Genomic DNA, 12,313 nt, shown 5'->3' with positions numbered 1-12,313 from the left:
AAAATTAACTAACTATATGTTGTTTCTTATGTTTAAGAACAGATGGCTTAAAATAGAGGGATTGAAAGACTGGTTCTTTTCAGTGCACAGTTGTGCCAGGGAGGCTCAAGAGGGAGGGGATATGCGGATATATGCATGCATAAGGCTGATTCACTTTGTTGTACAACAGAAACTAACACAGTATTGTGAAGCAATTATACTCCAATAAAGATCTATTCAAAAAAAAAAACAAAAGATGTTGAAAGAGCTGAAACCAACACCCAAGTGTTTTCTATCTCATTGAAGGGAGGAATCTACTCCAAAGAAACTGGGCAGGGATTTCCCTGGTGGCACAGTGGTTAAGAATCCGCCTCCCAATGCAGGGGAGACACAGGTTCAAGCCCTGGGCTGGGAATATCCCACATGCTGCAGAGCAACTAAGCCCATGTGCCACAGCTACTGAGCCTGTGCTCTAGAGCCCGCTAGCCACAACTACTGGGCCCGTGTGCCACAACTACTGAAGCCCATGCGCCCTAGAGCCTGTGCTCTGCGACAAGAGAAGCCACCGCAATGAGAAGCCCATGCACCACAACGAAAAGTAGCTCCCGTTCGCTGCAACTAGAGAAAGCCCATGTGCAACAACGAAGACCCAACGCAGCCAAAAATAAATAAATAAGAAAGTATGAGGCAAATAAATTATACAGAACATCTAAGGGAGAAGCAGTTGAAGTTATTTATGACCTTGTAATAAGTCACAATGAAAAATGACACTTTAAAAAGCACGAGTTAACAAATTTCATCTATGTAAGAGCATACAATCTAAGTCAAAAGGACCATTTCAGTTATCTAGGTCAAGATTTTCCCAAATACAAAAAGTCCTTCATAATATCTATCAACATTGGTCACCTACCTCCTGCTTGACTACTGCCACTGCTCACACCCTCTCAAGCAAACCACTTTGTAAGAACTCTAATCGCAAGATTTTTCATTCAGTGAGCTGAAATCTCCGTCGTTCCTCCAACATTCTTCGCTTGGCCCTTAAGGTAGCCTGACATACTGGAAAGCACACTAAATTAGGAAATTAGAAGACCCCATTCATAATTTCCACTGTACCCACATGCTAGCAGGGTGACTTTGGGCAAATTACTAACCTCCTAGGATTTCAGCTTGTAAAAATAAAAAGTACTAATCCTTTTAACTACACTCCAGTCACATTGGTGCAAGGATCAGTGAAGAATATATTTAAAACTACTTGGTAAACATAAAAATGTTTATTCATGTGACACATTTATTGAGAAAAATTCCTTGTTAGATTTCTCTCCACTATGCTGCACAGAAGAAAAATAATAACAAAAGCTAATATTTCTGATTGTTGACTACATGCCAAGCTCTCAAAATGGGCTTTACATGTTTTGGGGTTTTTATTAGTCTTCCCCAAAATTTTATGAGGCAGCTCCAAAGAGTATCCCATTTTATACCTAAGGAAATTGAGGCACACACAAGTTAGGTAACTTAGCCAACGTCACACAAAAACCACCTAATTAATCCCTCTTTTTCTAGTAGTCCTGCAAATACTTAAAGCCAGCTTCAGCTTTCCTACCTGCTCTCTAGTTGCCTTATCTTTGGGGGACCCTCGCACACACATTTATCTTTTGCTCAGAATAGCCTGGAGTCAAAGCAATTGATAGATGGACCTTCTGAGACCCAAGAATGCCTGTGCTAATTAGATTCAACAAGACGAATACCCATGAAAAGCCACCCAGCCTGCATTGAGAGATATGCTAGGAAAATCTAACCTCTCTTCATAATTATCTCCAAGTCAAAAAGAACAGCTTGAAACTTTGCCAAAGTGAGCAACTGCAATTTCAGCAAAATTCCTGTCTACCAAATCAATAGCTAAAACTCAAGGCAAACAACCAGTATTACACTAGAAATTTTTCATTACATCTTATAAAACAAAGAAATGTGATTTTTATTTTTTAAGAGACACACTGGAACTGGAGCATCCAAATGACTATTGTTCCAGAGTAGTCACATTGGTAGGCTCTGTACTTCATAAGACTCAGGAGAGTGCTGGGCACATAGAAGCTGCTAAATGTGTGAATAATTTTGGTGATGCTGCCATTACTTAGGGGGCATTTTTGGAATTCTTTTGGTTATGTCCTCCAAAGTCAAGACATGTATTTATTTTGGGGCTTCCCTGGTGGTGCAGTGGTTAAGAATCTGCCTGCCAATGCAGGGGACACGGGTTCAAGCCCTGGTCCAGGGAGATCCCACATGCCGCGGAGCAACTAAGCCCGTGCACCACAACTACGGAGCCTGTGCTCTAGAGCCCATGTGCCACACATACTGAAGCCTGCTAGCCTGGAGCCCGTGCTCCGCAACAAGAGAAGCCACCACAATGAGAAGCCCGCACACTGCAATGAAGAGTAGCCCCCGCTCGCTGCTACTAGAGAAAACCCACAGGCAGCAACAAAAACCCAACGCAGCCAAAAATAAATAAATTAAATTTTAAAAAGACGTGTTTATTTTAAATAATCTTTGATAGTAGCACTTTGGCCTTAGAGGACACTGCATAGCAAGTTGTGAAATGCTTCCTTCCTCTCAACTGTGAAACAAACCACGGAAAACTACGTACAACATATGAAGAATTTGAACATGCTTTAAAATGTAAATTCAATGTATTTTTGGAAATACCTAAAGCACCTATTCAAAGAGATTTTTTTTAAAACAAATTTTCAGGTACTAAGAATGTACCTAGGTATCTATACAAAGAATCTAAGACTTATGTACCCTGGACTTAGTTATGTATACAGATATTTAGGTTAAAAGGTCATGTCTCTTGAGGAAGGGTCACGTCTTTATATGCTGAGCCTCATTCATTAACACTACATTTTGTTTATGGTAATTGCCAAATAATTATTCAATTACTTGCTGTTTAGTACGAGTTACTTTGGACAAGAGAAAAAAGGTTTATTTATTAAGAGAAAAATTACTTATTAGAACCTCATTTTTGTGGGGTCATTACAAGGTATTATTGATGGACTGCCTTGGGGAACTTCTCTTGTGCAGGCCAGATCCTTGTTCAACCTAACCCCCAACATGCCAGTTATAGTTTCCTCTTCTATTGCTAACATGTACCCCTCAACCTAGATGACTTTACCTACTCACACCTGCATGAGGCATTTGAAAGTCTTCCCTACCTGTAAGAAATCATACATACGAACCCTGATGTTAAAGGATTTTTAAAGCTCCAGCTTATACTGAACCCCATAAGGTTTCCTGAACTCATAGCCTACACAGGCCTAAAATTTGCCTAAAATTCTCTTCTGCCTTCTGTGTGCCTTATTATTCATTAAAACTGAGCTATGACATCTTCTGGAAAGCCTCCCCTGAACCCTCTTACCCTGCCCTTAAGTAACCCTACACACTGCACATACTTGAAAACTCATTTGCAATATGTTTATCCTACAGAGCTCTGATCAATTTCAGCACAGGTGTTATCTTTAATCTTTGTACTTTCAGCACAGGGCCTGGCCTAGCAGGCCCTCATTTTACTGACTTTACTATTTGTTTTAACTTGGGAGGTTGCAGATGTAATAAATATCCACTACTAAAGAAGTCACTGATCAAATGTAAATGTAAACTAACAGAGTTTGTACCTCCACACTTTTTCACTCTCCATTCTGGATCAGATCCCTTCTTATCTAGGTTGGATGACAGATCAGATTAACTGAACCTGGAGCCAGTTAGACTCTGTTTAGTCCTGCCTCTAGTGAGGTATGGTAGGGTTCTCAGTCCTTGCTGCAGCAACTTACTCCTTATTCTTTTCTATGGATTTAGAGCCCATGTGGCACCTGTGGAACGGCTTAACTACATTGTTTTGCAGCTTCACTAGCTGAGGAAGTTTCCTATCTCTAGTTTCTGGGTTCAGATTCAATACACTGATTTTACTTTTTTCCCCCCATCACAGACATGAGACCTTTCCCTCACTCCAACCTCAGGAATAATTTTGGTACTGTCCTCTGCGCCAAATTGTTGGCCTGAATATGCACTACTGAGAGATTATCTGAGCTATTATCTGGGCAGTCTTACAAGCATCCATCCACCAGACTTCAAATGCAGGCACCAAAAATCTGATGGGAACCTGATGTCTTGTAATAGTAACTTCCAATACCAAACCTTGGACCCTGACTTGTTTCAAAGCTCTTGTCCCAATTTATTTCCTGTTGCAGGTACAGATTTGCTTCTGATTCTTGACTCATGTCTAACAAAAAGGATAACATACTCTTCACCACAAACTCCATCGTTTCAGAGAAAAGCTCTAATTTCTACCAAAGGCTTTGCCTAAAGGCTCTTCCTTTAAAATAACTGATTCATATTACTGTTGACAAAATCAAGAAAAAGACATTTTTTTATGTTTATAAACACACAAAGTACAGAATGCCGGCAGAGTAACGGAAGTCAAGAAATTACTGCACTTTTAGGGGATAAAAAAGTTTGTCCTTCTAAAACTCTCCATGTTTTACTAAAGTTTTCCCATTTTCTCAGTAGAAGTCTCTATTTGTATTGCATTGATAAATCTGCATTTCTTTCAGTGTGATTCAGGATTCAATGTATTTTATCCTGGATAAATACTACAATCATCTTTACAAAAACAGGAAAAATATTTTCTTAAAAGTATTTTGTAAGACTGAAAAATCATCCAGGTAATAGTGCAAAGATCAAATACCACAACCCAACTTTTACTTAAGTTCCCAAAGGTCTGGTCCTTAAGACTTAGAAGAGGAATCAGCAAACTACTGTCCCTAGATAGCTAGTTTTATTGAAACACAGAACACATCCAATCATTTACATATTGTCTATGGTTGCTTTCATGCTATAATGGCAGATTTGACTAGCTGCAACAGATTATATGGCCTAAATATTTACCATATGCCCTTTATAGAAAGTCTGCCAACACCCAATTTTTAAAAAATCTCCCAGAAGGAAATTACAGACATCTTAATAGGTGGCATGAAGCCTCTATGCCTCTCTTTGGGCATAAAGATGGTCCCTATATGCCTTACTTCTCAGTACCTAAGTTATATCCATTCTGCCACATGACTCACTCTACAACTCACTTCACCAAAATAATAAATGCTAAACATTGTCAGGACAGTAAGTTCAAATTTGAGGGGAAATACTAACTCCAAATAAAATACTTTTTCACCTCACCAAATTAACTTCTTATAAAGCAACTACTACTATTACAGTATCCAGACTAACCGAAGAAAAATACCAGTTAATTGCTAGTTTGCCCATTTCTCCAGTCTTTAAAGAAAACCACATTAAAGATGCATTAAGGCTGAATTTGACAACAAATTCCTTACTAAAAGGATATCTAAAATGTCATTACAAGGGAACCCTCCTACACTGCTGGTGGGAATGTCAATCGGTACAACCACTATGGAGGACAGTATGGAGGTTCCTTAAAAAACCAGAGTTACCATATGATCCAGGAATCCCACTCCTGGGCATATATCCAAAGAAAACTATAGTTCAAAAAGATACACGTACCCCAATGTTCATTGCAGCACTATTTACAATAGCCAGGACACAGAAGCAACCTAAATGTCTATCGGCGAAGGAATGGATAAAGATGTGGTAGGGACTTCCCTGGTGGTGCAGTGAATAAGAATCCGCCTGCCAATGCAGGGAACACGGGTTCGATACCTGGTGCGGGAAGATCCCACATGCCGCAGAGCAACTAAGCCCGTGCGCCACAACTATTGAGCCCGAGCACCACAACTACTGAAGCCCACAAGCCTAGAGCCTGTACTCCGCAACAAGAGAAGCCACTGCATGGAGAAGTCCGCGCACTGCAATGAAAAGTAGCCCCTGCTCGCCGCAACTAGAGAAAGCCCGCATGCAGCAACTAAGACCCAACACAGCCAAAAATAAATAAAAAATTAAATCTTAAAGAAAAAAAAGATGCTGTATATATATACAATGGAATTATTACTCAGCCATAAAAAGGATGAAATAATACCATCTGCAGCGACATGGATGGACCTAGAGATTGTCATACTGAGTTAAGTAAAAGACAAATATGATACTGCTTACATGTGGAATCTAAAAAAATGGTGCAAATGAACCTATTTGCAAAACAAAAATAGAGTCACAGATGTAGAAAACAAACTTATGGTTACCAAGGAGGAAGGGGGGGGGTGCTGCTGGGAGGGATAAATGGGGAGATTGGGATTGACATATACACACTATATATAAAATAGATAATAAAAACCTACTGTATATGTATAGCACAGGGAACTCTACGCAATACTCTGTAATAACCTATATGGGAATAGAATCTAAAGAACAGTAGATATACGTATTAACTGATTCACTTTGCTATACAGCAGAAACACATTGTTAATCAACAATACTCCAATAAAAATTTTTAAAAATGTCATTACAGAATCACAAACCTAACACAAAAGTTGATACCTAAATCTAATTTTCTCAAGTCATCAATGTCACCCAGACCTAATGAGCTTATTCCATGATCTAGTGTGCATTTAAGAAGGGTAAACAGCTTTTTAAAAGTCATATTCCTCTCATCACGATCTCCAGCCCATTATCTGTTCATCTTTAGCATCCCAGAAAAAGGAAGAAACCTTGAGAGAAATGGAGTTAGCAAGTCAAACTCCAGCTTTGAATTGTTATTTCCACAAATCACATGAAATGATGTCATTGTTGGAGGCAAATCTATTTTTAAAAGTTTGAAAGCACTGAAGCCCATCTTTGTAATTAGTTCACAAGAGTAAGATTTACCACTGAAGTTTGATGACTGCATTTCAGAAAACTGATTTTACTTTATCTTTAAGGTGAGGTTTACCAAATTATCAAGCTTAGTTCATAACTGAGCATAATGACAAATAAATGAAGTGGAGATGAAACAGTTCAGTTTTAGTTCACTGTGAGAACTCAACCAGATGTTTCACACCATACACAACCATTTAGAACAGTTTCTGCCTGTTTAATCTAACATAATTTTTTAAAATATGTACTACATGCTACTGGGAGTTCCTGTTGAATAACATGGTGTTAACAGTAGTGATTAAACAGCTAAAATTTATGGAAGACCTACTATGTACTCAGGATTTACACCAAGTGTTAGTGATTCTCTTCATCCTTACAGTAACTCTACGGAATAAACATCTCAAGAAGCTATCTGGATTAAGATCACAGCTCACATAAAAGGCAAAACCAGAATTCAAATCCAGGTGTAACTTCCACCATACTGCATGTCAATACATTAGAATCGGGCTTCCCTGCTGGCACAATGGCTGAGAATCCTCCTGCCAATGCAGGGGACACGGGTTCGAGCCCTGGTCCGGGAAGATCCCACATGCCGCGGAGCAACTAAGCCCGTGCGCCACAACTACTGAGCCTGTGCTCTAGAGCCCATGAGCCACGACTACTGAGCCTGCGTACTGCAACTACTGAAGCCTGTGCGCCAAGAGCCCATGCTCCGCAACGATAAGTCACAGCAATGAGAAGCCCACGCACCACAATGAAGAGTAGCCCCCTCTCTCCACAACTAGAGAAAGCCCACGCGCAGCAACGAAGACCCAACACGGCCAAAAATAAATAAAATAAATTTATAAAAAAAATACAGTAGAATCACCATTTTTTAAAGCTCTCTAATGACATCAATGTGCAAATTTGGAAACTACTACAACATGGGGTCTTATGTATACCAAGAGTTAGGACATTGCTGCATTAAACATGCTACAGTAATGTCCTAACACACCTAATGATTTGACACATAAATTTCAATCACTGTTTCAGATTAGGTTTCTACAAAACAAATATTACAAATGGATAAGGTAGAGTGAAACGTACAGGATAAGTTAAATGTCAGCAAATGATTAACTGCACAAGTTATGCCTCACAAGTATACAAGAGAACTTCAATTACAAAACCTTTTAAAGTAGGTGATGACTGAATTACACATATTCTCAAGCCCTTAACTACTAACTTTTCAGGTCCATGTGTTACATAGCACCCAGAATTATATATTAAAATAATCAAAGCTCTCTTGGGAGCTCCATCATTTTTCTAAATTCTAGCATTCAGCCCTAAGGCAAGGAAATTAACATTAAATAACAAAGTAGGATCAAAACTTCTCTGAGGCACTTGGAGGTTTTAGGGATTTTACTATTGCTTGAAATGCCCTGCTCACTCATTCCTCAACAGCGAAGTAAGGATTATAACCTCCAGAAACACGACTGTGCAAAAAAAGTCACAATATCCACCTCTCACAATTGGTGATACGCTATTATTTAAAAGCCTAGCAATATATCCCTAAGTTTATAAGCCAAAATAAAAATCTCACTTTGAAGAAAAATTTCACAAGTGCCTTTTCTAATCCAAGTATCTGAATTCTAATAAAAGCACATTTTAATAAAACATCTTTCACAAACTTTTTGAGTAAAAGATTATGGATCATCCCAGTAGAATCTGATGTCAGGTTAAGGTTAATTATATTTGGGGGGGGGGTCAATAAGTTAAGACATTATTATTTAAACTTATTCCTAAATAAGTTTAAAATGTTTATATAATCATATTCTAACATCATTACATATAAACACTAGTAAAAGGAACTAAAAATGTTTAGATACCAAGCCCTTCAACATACTGAACTGTAATTAAGGTAAACCTAATATTATCAAATCGATCTGATTATTTTTAGATTAACACTTCTACATTTCAACTTTAATAAAAATATATTTATGGAAATGTTATTCTAACCCTTAATATAAAACAAGATATAATTTTGGAAATGCTATTTTAAACCCATTACCATAAGAATTTTGCTCATTTCATTAAAAAAAAAAAGGCTGGGAAGACAGGAGAGTAGTAAAAAGGAAGGATCACAAAGGAGGAAACACTAAAAAGCTCTTCAGCGTGACATATATTCACTACCCTTAATTGCAGCAATGGTTTCACAAGTCAAAGGTTATCAAATTATATGCTTTAAATATGTAGTTTATGCCAATTTATACCACAATGAAGTGGTTGTAAAAAAGAATTTGCTGCAGAGAAACTGAGTTTGAAGCAATCAAAAGTAGTAAATTTTTTTTCAGGCCTCCATGTCCTGGGTTTGGCAATTTCACACTAGATGTACAATGTAACTAGTTCCTACTTGTGAGCTCCCTTTCAAGCAATAGAGTTCAAACTCTACCAGCTGCCCTTATTTCAACAGCAACTTAAAATTATGCTAAGCTTTAACCATTCTATCAAAATACATTTGCATGGCTCCACCCACTCAGTAGCCAAACTGGTTAAGGCTATAATGTAACACATAATCACACTGTTGTATCTTGCCACACTAAACACATTCAATATGACAATGTGTGAATACACAATAAACAAGTAATAACTGCTGATAAAGAGTTAAGGCAAAAAAAAATTATCTGAATAGAAAGCAGAAAATGCCAAAAAATTAAAAATTCCAGAATCTTTTCTGAAAGCTATTTAGAAAACACATTAGATTTCAAATGTAAACCACATTTCCTCAGATCCTTTCTAGCTTGTGTTAGCAAATACAATTTGCATCTGATAGATTTTATTAACCCATAAACGAAAGTGAAATCTAAGAATCCCAAAAACATTCAATATATGATACTGACAGAGCTTTGTGAAAGCATACTTTCAGGTTCTCTTGTGGCTAATGCTACATTTTACTTTAAGTGATTGGACTGACTTGTGGCATATTATATAATAAAAGCTGATTTTAAATGATAACTTTAAGATATATTTAATACTTTGTTACCACTCTAGGCCACCCTCCATAAATTTTGTGGGGTTGAAATTGTGTTTTGTTTAAATTTCCCCAACACCACCAGTCTCAGTGTAAACCAAAAACATCTGGCTTCTGGTGGAAGCTGGAGAACTTGGGTAGGATTACTGAAATGGAAACAGCAAAAACACTGAAGCCTTCTGAGAAAACACAATTTAAAAATCTTGAGGATTACCTCAATCAGACATAAAACCTAAAACATTTTTGCTCTAAGATTATGCTCTTTACAATCAGAATACATTTAAACATGGGAGTGGGATGGAGGAAGCTAAAGCAAATGTGAAAATCAGAAAAATCAAAAATACAAAAAAAAATTACGCTTCCAGTGAGCAGTAAACAGAAATGATTCTAAAATTAACGTGCAAATGAAAAATAAAGTGGTTAACATTCATTTAATAAACTTGTTAAGCAGTTGATAATAAAAAAGCTATTTTCCATAGCTTGCTTTCTCTAAACTCAAAAGGTAATCACCATCTTTAATAAAGTTTAACTTTGTTTTAATAAGTGAATAAAGCACATTATGTTTACAGACCAATACCTTTAACACTACAGAGAACGACAATATTCTGAAAATCCAGTTTATTTTTCATGTTGTGGACAGATCCAGTCAGTGTGATCAGTTTTTCTGCATGTGTAATAATTTATCAAAATAAGTTTTCCCACAAGACTCTTTTCCATCAACTCTGAAAATCCTGGTCTGACAACATACCCAAATAAAGCTCTTGAAAATCACCTCTTAAAATTTGGAAGAAAATGTGGCAAGTCTTTGCTGTAACATTTACTGAACTACAAATGGCTAAAGAGCAATTTATGTTTTAAAAGGTGACTAGTACAATAGTTGAGTTCAGGAAATTAATGTTTTAGTGCACTTTGCTCCAGTTTTAGCCAACATGCTACATTGTCCTTTTTTTGCAGGGGGGAGGGGTGAGGGTGAGGGAAGCCGCACAAAGTGGACTTGAGGATTTCCACTGTACGAAAAAGATACGACTCTGCAAGCAAAACAGTGTAAGCTGCCTTTTTTCTTAAGACCTGGACATTTTAAGACAGAAGCTTTGCAAAACATTACACAATTTTTTTATTATTAAATGAGAAAATCTCATTTGTTACATCGTCACATTGCTAGTCAGAGAAATGCTGCAGTGATGAAGAAAGTCAATGTTGGATCAACCAAAGTCCTCATTTCTACAACATTCATTTAACAAAGAAATAATGTTCAACACAGCCCAACACAACATTCTTGGTTTTCTTCATATTGAAGTTCCCCAAAAAAATCATCTTCTAATGGGGTATTTTACTACATAAATTATAGTTCTTCATTTTTACAATTCACCCCAAACTGTATGAGAGATGTATCACACTAAAATTTCTAAAGCTGTTAGGAAATCCTTCACACATCGTCGTCATCTGATGTGTCACTGCTACTTGTCTCTGTGTCATCATTCTCAATAGTGGGTTTGAAAGTGCTGTTTTTCCAGGGTCCAAACTTGAAGTCACAGATCAGGCCATTTTTCAAAATACCATTTTTCCTCAGACCGTTCTTCTGTAACTAAAATGTCAACAAAAATAAATTGAATAAACAAACTATCCTCCAAGAGTTACTACAAATTAAGAATGCTCTAATAATCAAATGTACCCATGAATGCAATGAAGGTAATATAACTCCATAGATTATGATATCATTTTTGAAAAACTAGTTAGATATAGGTAATTGATCCAACCAATATAACAAAGTATTTCCTATGAATAAATCACTACCTTTGGGAGAACTGCATTTATCACTTACCAAACCACTATTAAAAAATATATATATATGTATGTGTGTGTGTATATATATATATATATATATATATATATATACACACACACACACATACATATATATATGGTGTATAGTACTAGTCTAGTGAAAAGATTTTGGATCCAGACAGGGTAGGTGTGAATTCTAAGTCTGTCACTTGTTAAGGAATTAACCTTCCCAAATTTTCATTTCCTTAATGAAAACTGTAATAAATATCTTCAGGTGCTGCCTACAATATAATGAGCAACCACTAAGCTACAGCTGTTATTTTTATTATTCTGACCTAACTAGGCTATTAACATACCCCACAATCCACTGTATTCATACTCTGCAGAATAACCAGAATACAAAGTACTCCAGTAAGTAAGGAGTATTCAAATAAGGTAAGTACAAGGTAACAAAATCAAACAGAGGCCTTTGCTTAACCACAGAGATTAAGATATTGAAAAAAATAATAAGTTATTTCTGAAAATCAGAACTGAAGGGTTAGTATGGTAAGTATGGTATAAGTAAGAAAAATGTCTGAGACTCTGGTAATTTTTATCAAAATGAGAAATACAAATTTCTGTAAGACCAAATCCAGTTATATAATAAGTTAATATTTGGAACTATCTATAGGTGTCATAGTCTAAAGGGCTTTTTTAAGTCATAAGGATTAGGATAAGATCCAAACCCAAAGGGCAACTTAC

General features: G+C 36.8%; 1 protein-coding gene across 2 annotated transcripts in view; it reads right to left on the bottom strand.

Moving 5' to 3' along the window:
* Window positions 1-10,877: 10,877 nt before the first annotated feature.
* GPBP1 (GC-rich promoter binding protein 1) overlaps window positions 10,878-12,313 on the bottom strand; it is a 73,035-nt gene continuing 71,599 nt past the window's right edge. For both annotated transcript variants that reach the window (XM_060092907.1, XM_060092908.1), the window contains one exon: window positions 10,878-11,372. In XM_060092907.1, the coding sequence (XP_059948890.1) occupies window positions 11,214-11,372 (159 nt within the window). In that variant the 3' untranslated portion in view covers window positions 10,878-11,213. The remainder of the gene's footprint in view (window positions 11,373-12,313) is intronic.

Source organism: Mesoplodon densirostris, chromosome 3, assembly GCF_025265405.1.
Source record: "Mesoplodon densirostris isolate mMesDen1 chromosome 3, mMesDen1 primary haplotype, whole genome shotgun sequence".
Classification (NCBI taxonomy): domain Eukaryota; kingdom Metazoa; phylum Chordata; class Mammalia; order Artiodactyla; family Ziphiidae; genus Mesoplodon; species Mesoplodon densirostris.
The sequence above is the reverse complement of the archived record's forward strand: the minus strand, read 5'-3'. Positions and strand labels throughout refer to the sequence as shown.